This window comes from Plectropomus leopardus, chromosome 20, assembly GCF_026936395.1.
Source record: "Plectropomus leopardus strain MGB_pleo_1.0 chromosome 20, ASM2693639v1, whole genome shotgun sequence".
In the NCBI taxonomy this organism is placed as follows: Eukaryota; Metazoa; Chordata; class Actinopteri; order Perciformes; family Serranidae; genus Plectropomus; species Plectropomus leopardus.
Window position 1 is genome coordinate 24,139,218 of NC_142195.1, and position 24,764 is coordinate 24,163,981.

At 37.4% G+C, this 24,764-nt stretch overlaps 2 protein-coding genes across 3 annotated transcripts; both read left to right on the forward strand.

Annotated features, from left to right (window-relative positions):
- Window positions 1–810: 810 nt before the first annotated feature.
- Window positions 811–4,702, forward strand: phpt1 (phosphohistidine phosphatase 1). Its single transcript, XM_042509626.2, has 3 exons — window positions 811–1,209; window positions 2,983–3,110; window positions 4,213–4,702. The coding sequence occupies exons 1-3, from the start codon at window positions 1,044–1,046 to the stop codon at window positions 4,303–4,305; spliced, it is 387 nt and encodes a 128-aa protein (XP_042365560.1). The 5' UTR covers window positions 811–1,043; the 3' UTR covers window positions 4,306–4,702.
- Window positions 4,703–4,841: 139 nt separating this feature from the next.
- mamdc4 (MAM domain containing 4) lies at window positions 4,842–23,344 on the forward strand. Of its 2 annotated transcripts, none has more exons than XM_042509884.2 (29): window positions 4,842–6,267; window positions 8,461–8,553; window positions 9,888–10,055; window positions 10,721–10,846; window positions 11,631–11,864; window positions 11,949–12,074; window positions 12,573–12,728; window positions 12,865–12,968; window positions 13,146–13,301; window positions 13,841–13,931; window positions 14,046–14,159; window positions 14,884–14,976; window positions 15,055–15,192; window positions 15,298–15,437; window positions 15,720–15,828; window positions 15,954–16,058; window positions 16,737–16,871; window positions 17,160–17,287; window positions 17,488–17,704; window positions 17,794–17,931; window positions 18,021–18,148; window positions 19,320–19,410; window positions 19,608–19,757; window positions 20,081–20,206; window positions 20,317–20,441; window positions 20,627–20,732; window positions 21,114–21,313; window positions 21,527–21,592; window positions 21,758–23,344. In XM_042509884.2, the coding sequence occupies exons 1-29, from the start codon at window positions 6,216–6,218 to the stop codon at window positions 21,791–21,793; spliced, it is 3,651 nt and encodes a 1,216-aa protein (XP_042365818.2). In that variant the 5' UTR covers window positions 4,842–6,215; the 3' UTR covers window positions 21,794–23,344. The 2 variants fall into 2 exon arrangements, with proteins under 2 accessions (XP_042365818.2, XP_087927090.1); XM_088070964.1 differs by having other exon boundaries at window positions 6,201–6,267; window positions 21,530–21,592.
- The last annotated feature ends 1,420 nt before the right edge of the window (window positions 23,345–24,764 follow it).

Genomic DNA, 24,764 nt, shown 5'->3' on the forward strand with positions numbered 1-24,764 from the left:
TTGAGCGTCTTTCGTTTCTTGGTCTGCTTTGGACTTCAACTACCAGAATGCTTTGCTTTGTTGTTAGTTCTTATGACTTCCTGTATAGTCGTATTGCCTTCAAAATTAAAGCGAGGATTTAAATTTTATTTCACATTGTTTAGCAGTGATGTGATTTTTAATGTAATTTGCTGTTCAGTTATCCTACCAAGCTTCACCTCAGTGAATTCACAGATCAGTAATCCAAATCAGCAAAACAATTAAAATATTATATGGAACAAGTCAAGACTGCAAAAAATTGCTATAAAAATATTATTAGGTCTTTTGTTTGAATTATTAGCCTGCATAATAAAAATTGTAGAATATGATTAAATAAGCGGATACAGGGAAGGAAGCTAGCCAAAAGTTAAAAGATAAGTAAATCTAAGGTTCAATCGAGTGTAACTATATCAAATTAGAGAACAAAACAAAACAAAAAAGAATGACAAGGGCTGGCTAAAGTAAAGTGGCTAAGAGTATTTGGATAATGTTGTTTGCATGCTGTGAATTAGCCTTTATACTATTCGTTACTTCAAATGAAATTTGAAGACATACAGGAGACTGTAAAAGCTTTATTTATTAAGGTGTACTCCAGGACCTCATCGCTGTTGGTTTCATCACAGGTGCAACAGAGGACTCTTCTGACTTTGTTGAAACACATAGGTTAAACATTGCTGATATTTTGAACCAGAAAGGGTTGTAAACACTGCTTTACAAAAGCAGCTTTAAAAAGTTACAGAATGAGTCAAAAGCCAAAATGACGATCCTTTTATTTTGAAGCGTGTGACCGGATGTTCCTTAGTTGTTGCTGCATGGCGGAACAGGTGTGACTGTCGGAGCTGTGGAGCAAATGTTTTTAGTTGTAACCAGTTCATGTTGGCTCATTTACGTCTAAAATAGTGAAATAGAAACTCTCTGTAAAGCTGTTGTAGCTCTCTGCGTCGACAAACACGGAGTTAATTCATAAAATACGGGCGTTTTGTCTGTTAGCTTGTGTGCTAGCGTGGTCGGTGAGCAGTCTGGAGATGTGCACTCAGACGAAGGCTGCAGCTCTGATGATGAACATCCCGCAGGCTGACATCGACCCCTCCGGTGTCTTTAAGTATGTCCTGATCAGAGTTCACAGCAGAGAGCCGGGAGACGACTCGGAGGTCGACATAGTCCGAGGATACGGCTGGGCGGAGTACCACGGTGAGTCAGGAGCACTGAAACAAAGAGGGCTAACGAAAGTCCTCCTCAAAATATGACACCTGGAAGTTATATATATATATATATATATATATATATATATATATATTTACTAGATCCACCTGGAGAGAGACATTGGTTACATGAGTGTCTTCGGGGTAAAAGGCAATGTACAATTTGGAAAAAAGTGTTCCACAAATTGCAAGAACTTAGTAGCTTTGACAATGTTTTTTTTTTAAATATAGGAAAAAATGTCCAAAAAACTGCATATATATAATTTTAAGCCCCCCTTTCTCAGGTCATTTCCTTGTTTTGCTTTTTTTTCTGTCTTTCTTTCTTTTTTCTTCTTTCTTTTTTTTTTTTTTTTTTTTTCAATTTACTGCTATTTTTTTTGGCTTTTTTTCCCCAGAAATTGCCCTTTTCCAGTGGTTTTGATAGAAATCAAGCCCATTTTTTCAGGTTTCAAAGGGTCCTGCAATCAAACCTTCTGTTCTCGAGAGGTGATGATTAAACTTTACTGTCATTTTGGAGGATGTTGTTATTGAATTGTTTTCTTGAAGTGTTTTAAACATTCAGTCTACTCTCATGGTTATAAATGAGGTGGAGAAAATATTATGAACACTTCTCAATATAATGTCCTGCCTTCAAAGTGATCATGAAGTTAAAGCATTACCTCTCAAAAACTGTTACAGTCAGACCTGCAAATTTTGGAGTTACAGCATGTTTCAATTCTGCATTTTGACTTTTATTGCAAGCTAGCTTTAGTTTAGATATAAATGAGACATTATGTATTTAAATGTCCAAAATAAGGATTTAGTGGCATCTAGCGTGTGAGATTTCACAACAGAAATGTCTCCCTCCCTGTGCCAAGCTGGTGGGAAACTGTGGCAACTGAGCCAGGCCCCCAGGAAGTGCTGAATTTTTATGGTGGCTAAACAGTGGAAGTACAGCTTTGAAGACCGTTATGTGTTGTCTTTGAGCCCCAAAAGATTTTTTCCGATAACTTAACATTGTGAAAGAAAACCTCTAAATGAGTGACTCTGTATGCTGTTATCAATGAAAGGTAAATACAGCAAGGTGATTATTAACTAATGAAAACATAATTATAGAAATTATCTACCATCTCTGCTACTAGATGCATGTAAATCCTACACACTGTATCTTTTAAGTAATGATTTCATACTTTCATGGTTAGATATGGTAAATATGATGAAATAGTTACATACTACTATAAATGTACTTCCAGCAGGTTTACACTGCTCTCTGCTGGTCAACACTGAAGTAATACTCTTTATTTTCTGTGTTGTGATTTGCATGGAAACAATTGCAACAAATGCAAAATGATTGTCATTCAACAAATATTTTCATTTAATTGTGACAAAGTAAATGCACACATAAAAATTAAACACCCATAACAAGTTTCTATCTGACGCAGAGAACGTGCAGGTTTATATAACAAGTCAACAACCTCTTATCAACACCAGATGGAGGCTGCAGTTTGTGATTATGCATGAAAATATGTTATGGACAGTTGGTGACTGAATCACCAGCAGCTTCATTCACAACTTTATTACAAACAAATGTGTTCAAGCCAATATCTAATTCATGGTTGTTATTTATAAAAGTACACATTGGATGCCAAAATCTGTGGTTCTAATATCTGTAAGTGCTGAACCTACTGTATTTTCGATCTTGATAGATTCTATTTAGAAATGAAATATATTAGAAAGCACAGTGTTTATATGTTGCTCACTTTTTAACTGGTTTTCCTGTCAGCTGATATCTATGAAAAGGTTGCTGAGGAGCTGGAAGAGGGCGGCCTCCTGGACTGTGAGTGTGTGGGAGGAGGGAGGATCAAACATGATCCCCAAGATAAGAAGATTCACGTCTATGGATACTCCATGGTGAGAGAGAGCTGAATATAAACTAAATTTAGACAGTGACAGTTCATAAAGTAAATGAGCCATAAAACCAAAACTCTGAGATGAAAGCCTAAAAAGGTTTGTCACTGCAAGTAATCTATTGATTATTTGAGCTAAAATACCTGTGTTTTTTGTACCCTAACCCTCATGCAACTATTGATACATTTTTTAATTCTTTTTTTTAACTTTCATTTTTGGCTAATTTTGGTTGTGTTAATGCATACTGCATGCATTTTGGCAAAGGTGTTTCTTTTGTTTTTTTCCTTTAGATTTCAGCCTCAGTTCATATAATATGTCTATAATTCACTGTATAAATGAAAAACTCCCTCTTACCAATATTGGTACATTTTTTGTACCATTGAAACCCATAAAAACTACTTTTATCTTCTTTTACTTTTTATCTCACTGTCATTCCAGCATAAAAGTATGCATCCCATAATATCAGCCTTTCATGCTGTGGTCCTAGATAAGTTTTTGTAAATTTTACTGTTTTTTACCAGATTGGGTAATTTACCTGTATTTTTTAAAATCCTAAAAATGAATGAATATTTGGTAGTTATTATAAGGACTGATGTTGGTTGACAAATGTAATGCAGTGAAAGTTGAAAAAAATATTGATAGATAGTATTTATATTGCACTTTTTGACAGGGTACATTTGTCCCAAACATGTTAAGAGTGAAGTTTGAAAAAAAACAAAAACTGACATAACACAAAAAATATTAATGCAAAAAAATCAATATTACCACTAATTATTGACCTATCAGATACTGATAATCATATATATATATATATGTATATGGAAAATAACCATTTTTTTGTGTGTTTTTTTTTTTTCATTTTAAAAAAAAGTGTCATTGTGTAAACAAACTGGTATTTAAGGGGTCAAAATCTTGAAAATGAATAAATATTTGGTAGTTAGTATCAGGACTGATGTTGGTCGACAAATGTACTGCAATGAACGTTGAAAAAATATTGATTAACAGTATTTTTATGGCACTTTTCAACAGGGTACATTTTTGGTACCAAATGTGTCTGAAAATGTAAATGAGGGTTAATTGATTCTTATGGTACTTTTCGTTCCAGGGATATGGAAGAGCAAACCACGCAGTGACCACTGAGAAACTGAAGGTTCGGTATCCAGACTATGAGGTGACCTGGGACAATGAAGGATACTGAACTGAACTAAGACCAGACTCTGCTGGACACTCAGGACTGACATGGCACTTACCTGTAATTGCAAAATTTAGAACCATACAAAGTCCACTAAGGAGCTTTTGATACTAAATTACTAATCCGGGACTAAGACTGACATACAACACCAAGTCTTAAAAAAATAGAAAATATTATAATAATAATTGATATTTTTTACTCTGTTTGGACCTAAAGAAATTCATGATTATCTTTAGTTAGTGTGAATTACAGTTTGAATAATTGGACATGCCATGCAATCACTCACTGACTTGTTTTAGAGTCATATAGCCTCAAATCTTGGACAAATTACTAAGATATATGGAAAATTTAACCATAAATGATTTGTCATGATGTATGTTTCATAAATGTTTCCTGAAATCTGCTTTTTAGTTGTGTGAATACTGTGTTCCTGATTTGCTGATCTCCGTTTTGGCCAGCAGGATTAGTTTACAGTCTTGTCAGACACTGACAGGACCGTAAACTGACCGTAAACTGCACTTGAATTTTGCAACCTTTATTTGACCTTTATTTGATACAGATAGATAAGACTAAATAGACTTGATGATCTTCCAAGAGTAGTGCTGTGCTTAGGTATTTGGAAATCATGACACACTAGTAATGTTGCCAGATACAGGATACTGCAGTTAATATAGTTAATGTGTTAGTGAACAGTCTCCAGCAGAAATTTAAGTAATTGGGTAACTTTAATTTAAAGCAACTTGATGGAAAATTTAAGAGTGTATGCCTTGTATGGACATTATCCTCTTCATGAAGGTGGCTGAACCAGCAGCTAGCAGCTAAAGGTGCTAACTCCATAAACAGTGCTAGCAAAGGCAGCAGTGCTGACATAGTTTAGGGTGTTAACCAGGGGGGATACCAGAGGGTGGGCACTAGACTTCTGTGATGACGCCGTCCTGATATCAGCTGTAACTCCTGCATGAGTGCAGTGCAAAGTGGAAGCAATGAACTAACTAGTGGATGCACACATGCACGTACAGCCAGACTGGCTCACCAAAACAAACCACAGAGAAGCTCAGATTACAACACACACAGAAGGAGCTTCATTCTCTGCTCGGGAAGCCATGACTCCACTATATATTAACAGCAGACAGTTATTTACTGCTTTATTAATGTTCTTAATGGCACATACAAAAGAGCCTTTAAAGTCTTTAAATATTCTTAAAACAGCTGTCTGCAGCAACGGGAAACAACAATGTTAAGTAAAAAGTTTATTAAAATGGTCAAAAGCAAAACAATTACCTGAAAAATGTGGTCTGAGTGATCGAATCTCAAAATGCATTTAGAATACACCTGTATTTGGAGCTGTCCACATGTAATCTGATCACCTATTACACATTTTCCAGATGTACACATGGCCTAAGAATATATAACATGCTGTAAATATCCAATGATAGCTAATCTTCCAATTATCTAGTGTTAAGATCATGTTGACATAATGAATGAGTAACTCTTTTCTGTATTTTTTCCCACAAACATGGCTTGAATGCACCATGAAACAATCTAAAAGTCTGAGCTAAATTGAGTTCCTTTAAGTATGGCACTTTACTCAAAGTCAGTAAACTCATAACTGGAGCTAACAAAGCTAAAATTAAAGCATACTGTAGCATAAAGTGTGATTTTTGTGTAGACTACTCTGCAGTTTGCATGTCTGTCGCCAGCTGTTGTTATTGTGCAATACACGGATGTACATTCTGCAAAAAAATGTCATTTGGAGGAAATTGTTTTATGATGGTTTGTTGCAGTTGCATGCTGGGAGAATTTAAAGTCCAGATGTTATCTCTAAGAAATGGTGAAGAGGTCAGAGTCAACTAGCAAAGACTCTCCAGGTTGGGTTCAGACCTCTGCGCTGATCTGGTGGAAGAGGAGAACAGAAGATGTTGCTCTGGAGGAGCTCGGCGCCGATTCTGCTGTTGACTCTGCAGTTTGGTAAGAACACATTCAGCCAGACTCAAGTCAAACTTTGTGTGTTTTAGTTACACTTTAATGTAGAAATAATGCCGGTGGTGGCTGTTAGGCTAAACTTAGCTTGTGGTGTCACAGAGAGAAGTATACAACACATAGTGTTAAGAAAAGTCTCTAACAAGCCCCAAAAGTTTAACAAAAAATCTCATTGTCCACCTAATAGCTTTTTCTGAAACTCTCAACCACTTTAAAAAAAAAAAAAAAATTACTGCTGAAACCAAATCACTGAACCGACTGTCATCCAGGTCAAAAAAAGCTTTTCACACTCAAGCTGCAAAAGTGCTAAAAAAAAGTGTTTTCTCTGTTGAAGCCGATCACTCACATTTTGTCTCATATATTTATATATGAATTATGTCGATATTTTGATAAAGGCCTTGATAATGTCTTAGATTTTTGGATATTATAATGTGGTGTTGTCTTTTCCTGGTTTAAAGGCTGCATTGTGGGCCAGTGATGTAATTTTCTGAACTTAAACTGTTGTAGCTTTTCTATTATTTGCTTTTACCCTTAGTCACTACATCCGCATTACTGATGATGAATTATCAAAAATCTTTAGTCAAAGCATCAATAGTCAATCATGAAATATTGTTATAATATCAAGGTATTTGGTAGAAAATAGAGATATTTGATATTCTCCATGTCACCCAGCCATAACTACATGTCAGTCAATGATAAGTAAGTTACATAGATTAATTAACAGTTTCATTTTTGAGAATATTGAAAAACATGATGTAGACTTTAATGTCTAGAAAGCAAATTTACTGAAGCTGTAACTCGACAGTTAAAAACTAAAGACTGTCTTTTGTTTGGTATCCTTTTTGTTGCACCACTTATGTTCCATATCGTTAACAACATGTGTTCTTGCAACTTCCATTTACAGTGTCATGACAGTGTTATTGGATCTTGGATTGGTTGTATCATATAATGTTTTATTTGGGGTTTTTTTTGGTTTGAAGTCAAAGAAAAAGAGGAATTTAAAAAATAAATGGTCGCAAACGCAGTATATATGTTAAAAAATAAAAAATAAAGGTATTACCAAAACCGCAGTGATGTTAAATTCAATTATTAAATACTTTTAAGACAATTTAGGGAAAAAAAATACATAAACTAGATCATTACTCGATAATTCATATTGGCAAGAAACAAAACCATTTCAACATTGAAAAATATGCTTTGAAAAGCATTAATTTAATTGGCTCAGTAATGTGGGATTCCACTATTGCTGCTATTACAACATGCTCATATGTGATATAACTAAACGTTTTCGTCCGATGAAGCGTGCAGCGATGCGTGTTTCTACTCTGTGTCACGTCTGGTTTCCAGCTGTCAGATCGCTGAAGCTCAAAGTCTTGATTCTTAATCAGAGACCTTTGGATGGACGGATGGCATTTAGCTGGCGTTAACCTGATTGCTTCTGTCCGGCCTTTGAGCCTGTTGGCATGAGCTGTGCTATAAAACTTTGACTCTTAATCTTTGAGTGATTAGTCCTGATAAGAGAGTTTGGGCTTGAGTCAGATTTCATACAGCTGTCAAACAGAAAAAAATAGTTTTTAAGTACAACTACTTGTACTGTTTTGATGCTTTAGGTATTTGAATAATGAGACCTAAATTTTGATTTTTATTTCAGAGGATTATTTTGTACTTTATATTCCAGCACTAAATTTATCTGAGGGCTGTAGTGACTGGGTACTTTTCACTATTAGTCTGACAATTAATTTTCAACTTTGGAATCAGCAATCGACAAAACAATCTCCACTCAACGTCCACTTCCTCACTTGTTCTTGAGCTTTCCACCGTTGTACTCGGTCTTCATCAGCAGACAGTGTTTCAGTTTGTCCTTTTTGTTTTGTGATTTTAATATAGGTTTTTTGGAGACCAGCCTTGATCTAAAATAGACAAAAATATGCACGAAAAAGTCAGAAAATCAAAAAATCTGCATTTTATTTTAATTGAGCAGATGTCTGATGAAAAAGTGTATGATTCAGTGAAAAGTGCCAAGAACTGAGTAAGTGGACTTTAAGTGAAGACGTGAAAATGTTAATGCCACCCAGACTATCTGCGATATTTAAATACAGTGTACAGTTTACAGGTATTTATTTATTCATATTTGATACATGCTTTTTTTATGTGGTTAACATTGTGTGGTTTTTCGCACAGCGGCAGTCTCCTGGGCTCATCAGTGTCAGACTCCAGAGTGGAAATGTGACTTTGTGTGCGACTGTTCTGACTGCAGCGATGAGGAAAACTGTGGTAAGTTTAACCCTTTCCCGGGCATTGTAACCACACAGTTGACGTGCTTTGCAACATAATTGCTTCACTAAAAACTTGGCAAAACCCATTTTCATTTGAAACAGATGTTTTTATTCAATAAATTTAAGTCTTTTGATTAATTCTATTCAATTAAGTTTTTATCATATTAAATTGACTTTTTTTTCTAACATACATTTAAAACAGATTTTGTTACTAGATTAAGTTACCTTTATTTCAATTTTATTATTATTATCTTATTTTTATTACATAACATTGACACTTTTTGCCATATATATTTTATACAGATTTTGTTTCACAAGATGTATTTTTATTTTAATCCTTTTATTTTGGTTTATTTTATTTTTATATGCTTATTGTATAAAGTTACTTTTATTTACAGATTTCTATTACATTAGATTGACAGTTGCCCTTTTTCCTATAAATTGATGCATTTTGTTAATATATTCAATGTTGTATAATTTTTTTGCAAAGGCATTTCTTAGTTTAACTTAAAGATGCTATTTAAAGGGACTGATCGCCTCAAAATCAAATCTTCAAATTTTTCCCCGTACCTGAATAGTTATTTATCAGTCTAGAATGTCTTTTTGTCAGTTGCCGAGTTTTGGAGATATTGGCCGTAGTGATGTCTGCCTTCTCTCCAGTACAGCAGAACTCGATGACGCTCCACATTACGTCAGAAAAACTCAACAGCAGTGTCTCTTTCCAGAAATCATGACTTTGTCACTCAAGATAATCCACAGATCTTGTTGTCTTCTACCGAACTACACCTCACTGCATCACTGCACAGAGGGAGGCGTGCGTGCGTCTAAGAGACTAACTGTTAAAGTTATCGAGCTTGCTGTCGTTAGCAGTAGATGCACACCTCTTCTGCGCAATAACTCAGAAGGTGGTTGTAGCTCAGTAGAAAGAAAAAACTCCTCACAACAAAGTCTGTGGATTACCTTGAGTTACTGAGTCATGATTTCTTGAAAGAGGCATTGCTGCAGTTTTTTGGTGCTTTGAGCAACACAAGTCGAGTGCCATCTATTTCCATTATATTGGAGAGAAGGCAGACATCTCTACGGCCGATATCTCCAACACACTGCAACTCACACCAAAACAATCTACACTGATAAATAGCACTATAGATGACAGGAAAAATGTATATTTTTGATTTTGGAGTGATCTGCCCTTTGTAAATAAAATTGCTTTCAACTGAATTCTCAATTGTTAATCGTAAATACTCTCAGGTTTGCTTACTGAGATCTGCTTGCATGTAATTAATATTATATATAACAGTGCAACAGTTAACTATTTCTTTCACATCTCCAAAGGTTACAGCACGAAAGAATTTGAGTGTAACTTTGAGGATTCGGGAATGTGTGGATGGACTGATGCGTCCATCAATAAAGCAGAATACAGCTGGGAGAGAAGTCAGAGAGAAGCAAACACGCTGCCTGAAAGCGGACCGTCCTCTGACTACACCACTGGGACAGCTACAGGTAAAGTTCGACACTTAACCCTTTTTATTTTGTTGTGCCCTCATTTGTATATAGGCCCCACATGTCTGTAAGGGTATGTGGCACTTTTTGTTCAAATTATAAATACATTTAGTACAGTATTTCATTTATACTAGTAGAGTACATTAGTACAATAAGCTAAAAGTCTCACATTTTATTGTGTGTAGCAAATGGGACCACTGTAACCAAGAAGGCAGTAAATGTTAGAAATGAATTTTAATGGTATTTATATGTTTGTGTTTATATATTTTATGCTTTAAATGTAAACAGTCAGTGACTAAGGCTTTCTGCACAGGCTAACAGCACCATGCAGATATGAAATGTACTGAAAGAATGAGTAATAATGTAATTTTCACAGCCAGCTGCGACAGCCAGTCATTTCTCTGCAGCTGTGAGTCTAACAGTGATCTCTCCCAAGCAGTTAAATTCTCATTAGAGTCATCATTTAACAGGGGGACGTGTGTTGAACACAGATTCAGCTCATCTTCTCGGCAATATCAGATCATAACATGTCAAAAAAAGGGCAGAGGAACTGAGAATTATGAATTTCTGAAGTGTGATTATCAGGCTAATATAAAGCAGTACTCCACTCTAAACTGTGAGGTTAATAACATGAAATAAAACACTGAATGTGTCCCATCACACAGGTTGGTTTATGGGAGTGAGTGCAGTTAAGACAGAGTATCTCAGCTCTGCAGTTTTAATCTCCCCGAAGATGAAACAGACTTCACCGACATGTCGCCTCCATCTCAGATACTTCCTGTGGGACTCAGGTAATGACTGTTAATGACTACAACTTACATATTTAATCCTTTGAAACCTGAGTAAATTGGCTTTATTTTTTTATTTTATTTTTAAAGTAATGTCTGTGACTCTGTGACATGGAGCTACATGCTGACATAAGGGAAACATGGAATCTTGGGTGCTGATGTTGTAAATTTCTACCAAATATTGGATCATATTCCTGCAGGGACATGTGAGATTGTGAAGATTTTGGTTAAGGAGCTTTTATTGGTGATTTTTCACAACAGAAAATTAGGTTACTCACCGACACACTCATTCCTTGGCTGCTACGTTGCTGCATGTAGCTATTAATGTTAACGTCAATGAAACGTCCTGATTTGCCAGTGTTTATTTTTTCCTGATTTGGGATCATATTCTGTCAACATGTCTGGTTGTGAAGATTTGGTATAGAAAGTGCTACTATACTTAGTCATTCCCAGGCTGCAATGACGAGATCGAAGACTCTAAAATGCTGATTAATCAGAACAGACCAGGCTTTTTTGGGAGGGGGGCTTTAAAAGAAAGTGTTTTGTACATATATGAACCTGAAAAAGAGCATAATAGATCCCCATTTAAACACAGTTTCATAGAGGATTTCATATTATCTTCTACTTTTATTAGCAGTGTAGTATGCATATGTTTGTTTTTTTGTCATATATCCTTGTTTATAATTTATGTTTTGCATTTTTTCTCATAATTTGTTTGAGATTTGTTTCAACATGGGATTTTTGTTCTCCTGCAGCTGACCTACTAATGAAAGTATTTCACCTTTAGGTCACAAAGGTTTAGGCTTCACACCCTTGTGGGTGTCCATCCTTCGCCAGGACTCTGAAGAGTCCGTAGTCTGGCGACCTGAGGTCAACAGCGTCCGTGGCTGGAAGGAGGCGGACATCTTTCTGGGCCGTATTCCCGCAACCTTCCAAATCCGTCTTCACTCGCAGCGCTCCCAGGGGCTGAGAGGAGATGTGGCGGTGGACCAGCTGCAGTTTCTGGACTGTGCTCTGCCCTGTGAGTGATTCAGAATATCTTATGTCATGTCATGATGAGCATAACTATTATTCTGATGTTGTTTTTCTCTCATTATGTCATAAGTGCCATTCCCAGGTAAAGAGTGTCCATGGGGGATGATCGAGTGTAAGCGTGAAGGCTGTGTTGAATTGCGGCAGGTCTGTGACGGCAGCGACGACTGTGGTGACGGGACTGATGAGGAGAACTGTGGTAAGAAATCATCTGAGTTATAACACAGACCCCTCTGACAGAGCTGGACAATAAATATGTTGGAATTTTTCTAGGAAGAGATGACTCACTATACAAACGGACAAAGTACAAAACATAATAGTCTGTGATAGCGAAGCAGGAGATAGTGCAGAAGTTTTCAACCAAGGTTATTAAACTAAAAAATGATTTGAAAAAAAAAAACTTAAAATAACTGAAACAAAAATAAAAACTAGATTAAAAAAAGCAAACTAACACATAATATTATTTACAAAACTAACAAAATTAAAATAAAAATATGCACTAATAACTTTAGTTTTAGTCTTTGTTGATTTGTTTAAATTTCTCCACATAAGCATGAAGACACAAAAAAAAACTTATGCTGAAAGTAATAAGAACTAAACTTAAGATTTTTAAACTATAAAAACTAAACATAAAACGTATTATATGCAATGATCACCAGTTAATGTGAGTGGTGTGTGTTCATTGTGTCTCCAAAAGGGTACCAGCGCTGCGACTTTGAGAAGGACCTGTGTGACCTGTGGGACCTGAGCTCACTGTCCGACCTGAAATGGGTGAGGACCAATCAGCAGAATATCTCCGTCACGGACCCTCTGAAAGGACCAGGCAGGGATCACTCCAAAAACAGCGTGACAGGTATCATAGCGATGAATTTAAGTCTTTATTTTGGATGTGCTTAGTGTTACTCTGTTGAGTGTAAGTAACTTTGTTTTGTAATATTACTACACACATAAAATAATTTGCTTAAAGGATATTATAATGATCATCGCAGGTCACTTCCTGTATGTCACCGTCCCCGAGGGTGGTCTCAAAAACGACTGGGCCGCTTTCCAAAGTCACCGCCTTCAGCCCACCAATAGTTCAGCTCCTTGCAAGGTGAGTCCCAAACTGATTCCCTCTTTTTTGTTTTACTATCGTGCTTCAATTTCACAGTCATTTTCTCACAGTCTGACATTTTTACTCCATGATTTTAATATAATCTTAAATTAGAAAGAAACAGCAGATATTTCCGAAGCTCATTTGAACCTTATTTTCTCTGTCGACCTGCTGTAGATGGTGATGTACACTCACCAGTTTGGGCCAAGGTCCGGCGGTCTGACGGTGCTGGTGGCAGATCAGGAGATCTACCCGGTATGGGAGAGGGGCGGCGCTCTCGGCGATGTTTGGGTGAAGGCAGAGGTGGAGATTGTCACCAACTCCACCTTCCAAGTGAGTAGCTACTTTAACCAAGTTTGTAGCCACAATAATGAAGCTAGCTGTGGTGAATAATCTTTAAAACAGGGATATTCATACTGAAGATCCATAAATAAAAACATTGTAAAAGTACCTTCTTTAGGGTTTCTATCACAAATTTAAATGCTGGTTTAATTTACACAGACAGGCTACATGCAAATTCACACATTCATCTGGTACTTGAGGCTAGCTCATTTGTTTTGGTGTTTGTTTTTTTTTAGGCCAGAACTGATATTAATATTCGAGAGTTTATTTTGATACCAGTCAAAATTCATTTTTGTGCCTCTGCGATGGCCAAGGCCTAAGACAGAAAAAATAAATAAATCCACATACAAAACAAACCCATATTTCTGCATGGATGTGCACCACAATCTACTCTGATCTACAAGCAACCGATTAGCCCTCAGACACCCAAAAAATATGTAAGTGAGTCTTGTGCACAAAGTGTGTAAGTGAGTGTCATGCACGTTATGTTATTTGCTTCAATTGTGTTTTCAAATTCTCACCCATTACAGATTTTAATAATGGCAGCAATCAGGGATTTTCACTATGGAGGTATCGCCGTCGACAGCATCTTGTTGTCTCCTGAATGCCGTTTGTCATCTGGTAATCTTTTTTTTTTTTTACTGACTTTTTAAATAATTAATTCTTCATCTGCACAGGATGAGAGTAAATATCCTCTGTGATGGGATAAATCTGCTTCATTCTCATCTTGAACAGTAAATGATACCTGGGCAAAATTCCCGAAGCCCCCTAAACACCCGTGCACTGTACCGGAGAAGATGTGTGATTTTCAAAAGGACTGTAAAGGAGCAGAGGATGAAGCCAAATGTGGTGAGTCTTTTCATTCTGTTGGATCACTTTAACCTTTTCAACAAGACTGCAAAGGTGGAGAAGATATTAAACTTTATTAGAGCCAATGGAAGCACAAATGAAGCTGCTGAAGCAGGAGCCACCAGGGGGCCCCCTAAAGTAGAAACGGACATAGTGCTGCTGTCAGGTCACAGGCAACAAAGTTATATGTCTTAAATGTTGACTATTTAGGAACTAAAACCAACAGACTTGTTATAGAAGGGTTTTTAAGCACTTTGTGAAGGAAACACAAGCTGTTTTGCAAACAAGAAAAATAAACAGAAATTGTTGTTTGATCAAACATTAAAAGTTCCTCTAACGAGCCACGCCTTCAGGCCGTAATGATCTTTATGTTTGAGAAGCAAAGGAGGGAGCAGAGTGATAGCACCAGAGGACCTCTTATAGATGTTATTTAAAGTTAGATAATTTAGGTAATATGATCTGTTTTTTGTTTTTTTTACAATTTTAATACGTGCAATTAAAATCAAAGAAAGTAGGCAGAATAATTACATTAATCGTCTTTTATTTAATTTTTAGAATAAAAATGCTTTAGAAGGCCCTGACCTTTATGACATATTTCCATGCTTGCCTTTTGTCTGCAGCTGTCTCATGCGCTGAGCTTGTGCCACACAAGAATAATGCAAGTCATCAAAATAAAGTTGTTATTTGTGTGTGAGCGAGATTTCTCGATGAATCCTCTCTGCAGGGGATTTTTCGTACGCTGAGGGCAGCTCAGGTTGGACTGACAGTAGCATTGGGAGTCAAGGTTGGGTGCTGTATGAAAATACCACATCTGGAGGTACGACTACAACACTAAACTACTGGTTTACTGATAATTTGTGATTGAAAATATAACAATATATTTCATATTTCTCAGAGGACTACCTGTATGTAGCCGAGGCTCCAGGCCAGCAGCTGACAGAGGCCCAGACACGGACCCCCCTCCTGGGCCCCTCGGGCCCCGCCTGCACTCTGAGCTTTGAATATGAACTCACTGGGAATGCAGATCATATTGGTAACTATATAAACTGTTACATCACGTGTCATCTTGATACTACAAACCTTTTCCCAGGACAAATGACTTAGATCTTTAAATTTGATTCTGTTTATGTCTTTGCAGGTGAGCTGTCCGTCAGGGTGATGGACAGCTTTCTAGGTATGCAGCCTAAGCTGTGGGAGTTCAGTGGGAAGACTGGAGCAGGGGAGGGGGCGTGGCGACATGCCGACATCCCTATTGGAGTCAGAAAACATCGCTTCCAGGTCAGCTGTTTTTTTCCACAATAAATCAATTTTACATTTGAAATATTTGCATGTAATTATAATAATTATAAAAAATAATTGCATTTGACGAGATGATAGAGGACAAACTGAAAAAATTGTGACATTTGATATATATCCCCAAACTGACTTTCTATCCAGCAAGGACAAAAAATAAACAAAGGTTTCCACCTGTTTATTTTTTGTCCTTGGTACCCGATCATCAGTTTTATGTTTAAGTCTTGTCACTTATCAGGGCTCCTCTGTTTCTTTTGTTTTTGCCAGCTGGCCTTTGAAGCTCATGCTGTGAAACTTTGTTGCTGCACTAAAATTAAAGTGAAAAATGTTCGCTTCATCGGCTGTCACGCTAACTATTTCCCATCCTCTCCAACAGGTAACTCTCATAACTATTTACAGTATGCACACATAATATTACATAACGCATAGTTTCATATTTACCTGGAAATGTCTCACTTCTTTGATTTATATTTTATTTTATTTTATTTTATTTTTGTCCAGCACTGTCATGTAATTTTGAAGAAGGACTGTGTGGATGGTATCAGGACAACACTGACAACTTCGACTGGACGGTAATCGATGGGACAGATCACACCATTGGGATTGGTATGCTCATTAAAAAAAACCTAAAAAAATAGAGCCATGAAATTTGCAAGAACAAGTCCTCCAAAATACTAAAAATACATTGTTTATTAATGTTGATGTCTTTTCTCTTAAACTTAACACTTTCCTTATTCCTTATTATTGTGTGACAATAATAACACTTCTATTTACACCTTAACATTTGCTTTTGAATCCTATAAAGGAATAAATACTAAATTAATAATAATTTGTTTATTACTATATTATTCTATTACCCTGTCTATTTGTTGTAAAATGTAAAATGATGTTTATTTAAGAGAAGTGCAAATAGGACTCAAAAACCAAAGTTTAGGTTTTTCGACCTGTCTTAAAACTTGTTGATCCAAATTAGAGACTTGACTCGAGACCTCAAGGCCAAAACTTGAGATTTACGTTTTGACCAACACTCTTGGCAATAATGAGGTTTATCCGGTTTAAAAATAATTTTAAATCTTTAGAAACACTTTTATTCTTGTTAAGTGAGTATTTTTTAACATAGCTGAAGTGACAAGTTGCAGTAAATATGTTTAAATGAATATGTTCCTCACTAGTTGTATAACTTGTAATCACTATACATCATAAAGTCTATTATGAGACAGCTACAGTACTTGTGATGGCTTAAAAGTAAATTAAATTCCCGCCTGTTTTCTTGTTGATATCCAGGCAGAAGCCTTGTCGTTGACATGTGGAGTCCTTCTCTGCGAGGTGCTTTTGGACGCTTGGTTTCATACACACAGTCACCAAGTAATACAGATTACTGCCTGTCCTTCTTCTACAAACTCTACGGGCCCAACGCAGGTGAGAATGACAACAATGGAAAGCATTTTAGAGTAAAAGAATGAAGCATCCGTTTCTTGCCAGTGAGCCAGTGAATATGAAGTCAATGATTTAGTCCAAATGTAACAGGATCCAGTCTTACAAGTCTTAATCTGTCTGTTGAAATAGCTTTTTATTAGTAACTGTCTCAAAGTGGCACACGTGTTGGTTTGATGTGAAACATTACACTCGATAGAAGCTGGAAATCACCAGAAAGTTTGATAATTTCTTAAAATTACTGCTCCATCCTCTACCATTGATCCCGTCCAGGTGCTCTGAATGTGAAGCTGTTGCATAACGACGGTTTTGAGACCGTCCTCTGGACCCGCAGTGCAGCTCATGGCAATTTTTGGCACGAGGCGCACTGCCCGGTACCACACCAGCTCACTAACTTCCAGGTATGAAACGACTGCAGTCAGCCTGAAATCACGAAGCAATGTCAAAGAGTTTCATACATTTTTCATATTTAAAAATGAGCAACAATAAGGGAAAAAGAGACTGAAATTGATTTTTTTGTCACCTATTTATCACAAAGACACCAAAATTAATATTTTGACATTATCTTACACTATCTTTCTGACCTTTGACATACCACCAGCTGATATTTGAAGCAGTTCGCTCCGGTTTTGACGGGCGCGTAGCCATTGACGACGTGGCATTCGGGGGCGGTCCGTGCACCGTGCCGAGGATGTGTTCCTTCGAAGGCCAGCAGTGCGGGTACAGCAGCTCTGGTAGCATTAAATGGCTCCACCGCAGCGGACGCACCGCCACAGTGACGGGACCCAAAACTGACCACACTCTGGAGACTGAACTGGGTGAGAGAGAGAATCACATTAATTCATTTTTAACATACATGCAGAAAACTGAGAGACGGCAGACTGTGATCTTCCTCCTCCCTGTTCAGGTTACTACATGATGGTGAACACCGGAGCAAACATCCTTTCATCTGGTGACGCCGTAGTCCTCACCTCCCCTTTTCGCCAAGGAGTCGTCAAGACTGAGTGTGTCAGTTTCTGGTATCACATGGATGGAGTGAATCCTGGTGAGGCACCTACACACACTTAAACACATTCATAAAAATGACCAAAAAAACAAAAATAAAACCACATTAGGACTGCGTGTGCTTCACAGGTTCTCTGACATTGTATATGAAGCCAGTCAAGGGAGAAAGGGTGAAGATCTTCTCTGACAGTCTGAACCAGGGAGACGTCTGGCGCCATGGCAACGGCAACGTCTCGAGTACCCTTGTGGACTGGCAGGTACTGTGTGGAGGCTGGAGAGGGCTGCTGGAGCACTTCTAGTACTATAATGCCACAAGTATTACGTACAAAGTAATGAAACTTACAATCAGATGCTCCCTTATAGGTCATAATTCTGTGTCGCTGTCTTGTTTCTGTTACCTCTTTAATTCATGAACGTCGTATTAGTGATAGTTTGGATCTTTTTAGATGGGTTTTTATGAGGCTTTAGTCAGTGTTTGACCTACATTGCATGTCAATTGCCCCCCCCTCCCCAGACTGAAGTATAGCCATAAAAGCTAAGCGGACTTGGGCAGCAGCAAAATTTATTTTAATCATCTTTAAATAATACCTCCTTTAAAAAAAACTATATTAGTTCAAGTGTGTGCTATTTGTTTTAATCATTTTACTATTTCACTTACCTCAGACAGCTCTTCCCATCCAATCAGAAAGCTCTTTACAGCTTCAGTTCCTTATTTATGCTTTTGTTAAAGACACCAGACTTCATTGAGAAAAACAGTCATTTTAGCTCGCTGAACATGACAGTTGCTTGTCTACTGCTGCCTTAATCTCTAAGTTTGTTTGTGTTATTGTGTGACTTTGGTGAATCTTAATGAAGTACTTTTAAATGCCAAAGTCACACAATAACACAAACTATCTTAACTGTTGGAGGCAGCAGTAGACCAGCAGCTACTGTGTCCATAATGTTAAATTTCTGCTTTTCTCAATGGAGTTTGGCTCTAAGCTTTTTGAAACCTAGAGTGACATCATTTTCCTTGTGCTGCTTTCAGATGCCTTTCGCAAGTATTTAAATCTGGTGCGATTTCTTTCAAAAGAAATGGGAAAAAGGCAATAAGCAACTTGGTAATAAATGTTTTATAAATTGCAAGAAATGAGTTGATTTAGATTTTTTTTAAAGCTAGGGATAAACTGTTCATTTAAAATTGTAAAACAAAAATTATTATAATTTTTAAACACTTTTTCTAGGTCATCTCTGCGTTGTTGCTTGACACTGACTTTGAATTAATACCTCATAAAACTTCAACTTCAGCCTTAAAATCCACACTCTAACTGTAGTTTTTAAGGAAAAACAGCAAGTTAGACTTTCTATCTTATTACTAGTAAACCTCTTTGTGTACGATCTTGTGTTTGTCATCTAAACTAAGATGCTGATGTTTGTTCGGCTCTGCAGCTGGAGTTTGAGGTGGTCGGAGCCGGAGGCAAAGACACTCACGTTGCAGTTGATGACATCTTAATCTCAGCTCACCCATGTCAAGATCTAGGTTTGTATCCGCCTCAGCAACATTAACGAAAAACAAACCAGACTTTTAGACCAGTGAACAGTATCATCTAAAAATGATGGTGCAAAAACGGCAGTTTAACAGCCACTAAGTTCATGTTTGGTTTCACCTGAACGCACTGCTGCTGCTGAGCTCTTTAAAGGAGCACTCCACCATTTTTTTTCTCTTAAATATCTCAGGTTCGAAGTGCAGTCTGGAGAGAGGCATGTGTAGCTGGAGCAACACTCAAAACGTCAAAGAGGACAAACTGGACTGGGAGCTGACGAGTCAGGAGGCGGAGAGCCATTACCCCACTCCACTTGAAGACCACAGTCTGGGAACAGAGAAAGGTAAAACAGAGAGAGACAAACGGGGACGGAGTTACTTTGACTGTGGACATTGTGGAAGAAGAAACATGATAATGCAAGATGTGTTAATGTTATTATCACCAGATTTTCACACTGACAGTAAGGAAGCTGGAAACATGTATATAAATGCGTATATGTGTGGTGTATATATATATATATATATATATATATATATACACAATCTTATTTTATTTGCCATGTTCGAAATACAGATATCCATCTAATCTATCCTTTCTTTTTAAAGCAATAGCAATAATCCGTACCAAAAGTCTAAAATAGACTTTTGTCCCTTTCGTGTCTGGCAGGTCACTTCCTGTTTTTACCGAGCAGCAACCGGACGGCAGACTATCAAAACGCGAAGTTGCTGAGCCCTCACCTGCCCCCGACCAAGGGCACCTGCCTCAAATTCTGGGCTTACAAGCAGTACTCATGTAAGGATTAATCACACTGTGAAACCCTGTCAGATGTAGCCAGGAAACTTGTGATGTTTAATTTAAAAATAAACAAAAAACAATCCACTCTTTTTTTAAAATGTATCTAGCGGACAGCGAGCTGAGGGTATGGAGGCTGTCTGAAGGTCGTCTCCTTGAGCTGCTGGTGGTGAGAGATCTGGGAGAACCATGGAGACGCTTCGATGTCAACATCACATCTACAAAAGAATACCAGGTCGGACTGTCATTGCCAGATAAATAAATATACTACAGTGTCTCTAACACTCAAATCGTTTGTACGGTACTATATTAAAAGCCTGTTTTGCAGCACAGCAGTACATCAAATTCTGCTCAGAGCTAAATGTCTTATTTAGGACAGTTTTGACGTCTCTGCTGTTGTCTTGTTCTCACTGTTTACAGATTGTATTTGACGGAATCAAAGGCACAAAAGGCTTTTTAGCTCTGGATGACATTGAGTACACCGTTGGAGTAAACTGTGCTAAACAAGTCACAGATACACAGACACGTAAGACTGGACAGTGGTTTTACACTCTTTTTTTAAAGCACTTTCTTGGAGTCATTTTCTTTTTTTCCAGGTAATTTTTTACTATTTCATTGTTCATTTTTGACCACTTCTCGTTAAGTTGCCAATTTGGTCAGGTTTCCAAGGGTTAAATCTATTCTAAAATGAAAAATATATGACAAATTGTGGTTTACCAATACAAAAAAAGAAATTATCTTGCAATTTTGAACATGTTCTTCAGATTTGGAGAAACACTGAGCAATACAAGAGTTTGTCTTACTGCCAGCAGTTTGTCAGATTGTTTAAACGCCAAAACGAACCACATTATCTTCAGCATAATCTCTGGTAGAACTGGAAACCAACTGTCTTTCATGTTTCCTGCAGACTCAAAACAGCGAGACAACTCAGGAGGGATCGCAGCGTCCATCATCGTGGTCCTGCTGCTGATTGCCACATTGATCGCCCTGCTGATTTACTACCTCCGAATCCAACAGAGAATCAGTACTCTGACTGGTCCATCATCACCACCTTCTTCCTCAGCTGGTGCTGGATTTAGTAATGAGACATATGAACCAGACCTCACAGTAAGTTAACATTTAAAACTCTGACACCTAAAAAGACCCACAGACGAGTTTGTGTGTGAGTATCATTCTGCTTTATTACAATTTGGATCTTATGTTTGGAGTTGTACCATTATGACCAGTTGTGATATTAATTTCCTCAATGGTTTGTTAGTTTTCGAAGTGGTAAAAACAAACTCTGAAATGTGTCTGATCAAAGATTAACTGTAATTTCAGCAGGATCATGTGAGAGTTCCCCCAGTGCAAAACCATCCGATGGAAGCTGGTTTCAATGATGTCTCTGTGAGTGCACACTGATCTATACTTTATACGACTTATGATTTATGTTATTTGGTGGGAAGATATTATACTCATCTCTATTCACATGGACTCTGTAACACAGAAGAACAAATAACAGTAGCTTTAATCTGCACTAATATATCTTTTTCTCTTGTTGTGTTCCTGCAGGTCCCTGATGGTGTCAGAGAGACGGAGGTGGCGTGAGGAAGGAGGAGCGATGGTCCTGCCACCAAGAGGTGGCTTTGTGAAATTAAGGCGATATCACAGCAGCAGAACTGCTTGTGTCGTCTTTACATGTAACACACACACATACACACACACAAAACATACACATTGCATACACTAAACACAAGCACAACGCACACACTTGAAACGCTGATTAAGGCCCTATGTTCAGCTGCCTCAGATCTGATGGAGCCCTCCATGGTCGCAGCTTTGTGCCTGCAGACGGATGCATGGAAGTCAGACAGCGCACGTCTGAGGTGTCGCGGACGGAAATGAAACTTCCTTTAAACCGAGAGAGAATCGAGATTTAGGATCCATATTTGATCCGCAAGAAAGCATCAGCTGGGGTTGTGGAGCTAGAAAGACGTGAGTTTACTAAGTACGAAGGGTGTAATGGAAAACACTTTAGAGTTGCATTCTGGGATTAAGTCTTGACTCACATTAAGGACTCAAGGCCCAGACACACCAAACTGACAAAAAGGACTAGTGGCAGTGAAAGCTGACTTGTGTCGCCTCATGTCGCCTGTGTTTCGGCCGAAAAGTTGCTCTTGAACACCCCGCAAAGACTACAGCTAACCAGCTCGTATGTTCTGCGTCAGCAGACGGCGGTCGTCTATAATTGTCATTCAAAAAGAAAAACCAGAAGACCGTCATGACGCCAGTTAGCCAGTTAACATGAACAACACAATGTGATGTTGAAAGAACAAAGCATATTTACCATGGAGCAGTAAGCAGTTATGCAAACCATCGGGAAATGTTGCTGCTAAAGAGCTCAATGTTTAAAGAACAATCTAACCTCATATGTTAAGTTTCAGTCTCGCTGCCTCTCGACTTCGGCTCTTTATTTACTTTCCTCACTTCAGTTCTTTGCTCGTGCACTGAGCTCAACTGCTGCCGCCTCAGGTGCCAAATCAACATGCTGAATTGTTATCAATAATGGTTGGCATGTGCCAACAGTGCGGGACACACCGCAGCAGCTGAGGCAACAGACGTTCCCCAACAGCCAACACTGATCGATGGCCAACCATTAGTTTGGTGTGTCAGGGCCTTAAAAAAAGCCAAAATATCTCCACCTTAATCTGTCTCGTGAATGCCTTTAAGCTTCATAAGAAGTTGTGGAGTGCCCCTTTAAGACACAGAAAATCTTTATTAAACTGACAAGTTCAACCATAAAAAAGATAAAGACTACAGAGGAACTTGTTGGATGAATAGAATTTTTTTTTTGGCTGTGTTGGACAGTTTAATCTGCTCCGCTTTAAAAAAGAAAAAAGCTCTAACTGAGCTCTAATGATGAATTAAATGAAACATGGGCATTGAAATACTATGTCAGTATGCCTTTTCACTGTGAGAGTAAATTGATTGTAGGGCAATTAAATATGAATCATATGAAAAGTGAAATCCTTATGAAAATGTGGCTCAGTGTGTTTTATGGTTGCACTTTGGATTTGACTTGAACCCACCACACTAAATTTTGTGTTGTGTGCAAGTCAAATCCAACTGGTCATTCTTAATAAATATATATATAGTATATATATAGTATTGTATGATTGTGTGATATGTATGATGTTTAATTAGACAAAAGTTAAGATTAATTTGTGCATTACAGCCCAAGTAAGACAAAACTGAGTGAAAACTGTCAAAGGTGAAAAACTGATGTAGCTTCTGGGATTATATTAGGTTTTTTGGTCTTAAATTGTCAAATATACTTAAAATATACAACAAAAAAGGGACAAGTCATTGCACAAATAAACACAAAAAACATCTAAACAAAACCGAGCACATCCATCATAATATAACATCAAGCGTCTGATAAAACACAAAGATAACTTTTCAGAACAAAAGTCTAATCAGCCACCCAGGCCGAGTTATCGTGTGTGATTTTAACATGAATACCGATCGTCACCAGAGGATAACGTAACAGATCAACAAGTCACTGAGCTCAGCGGAACTGAATTCTTTATTTTTCCTTCCTGGAATATGAGTCAACACATGCCAGAAACGTCATGATTGAAGTTAAGGAAACTAAATATACTTAATAGTTTCCTCTGTAGAAGTGTGTCAGAGCACCGGACATGTAGGAGGTATTTATTTAATTAAACATTGGCTACACCCTCCATTTTTCAAATCAGTAGTCACTGTGCAACAACACACCAGATTCCTCGTTCCTTTGTGATAACAAATGTTGTCAGCTGTTTCTCATTCAGGATTATTATATCTGTGAGAACTTCCGACCATGGAGCCTGTGACAGATTTGAGTCTGTCACCAAAACCTTATGTGTTTCTGTAACATAATGAGACTCTTTTTAAAAGTCTTTGTGGGGTGCTGATTATTTTTTACGATAGCTTTAGATTTTTAATTTGCATTTATAAACAGGAAAGATGTTTTGCTGATAGATAGACAGATGACATTTATTAAATATGTTTTAGTGTCTCTTCAGCATTAACTGCCGCAGGGAAGATGTGTATAAATGTTTTCCACAGACATGAATGTAAACTGTAAATGCAGCTTGACTGGACTGCAGAGGCATACAACTGCAAGGTCGAATTTTTAGGCGAAAAAAATGTACACTCTAAAATGCCTCAGTGTTTAGGTTTGAAGAAGGTGCAATAGTAAATAGTAAAAAACAAAAACAAGGTGCAAAAGTAAATAGTAAAAAACAAAAACAAGGTGCAATAGTAAAAAAAAAAAAAAGGTGCAAACTCAACAGTTAAAAAATATTTATTTCAGCTGCACATGGAAGATAACTGCACTTGTGAAAAATAGAACATAGAAATAAAATAGATAAATAAAGTCACAGCTGTGCCACTTCCCTCCTCTGATAGATATCATATTTGTTAATTAGTGGTGGTTTTTAAAGTAACATTTAAAAGTGCCTGCTCAATTTTAGTAGCCACAGATATATAATATATACAGTATAATGACAATCAACAACATTGCTAACTCAGTAAC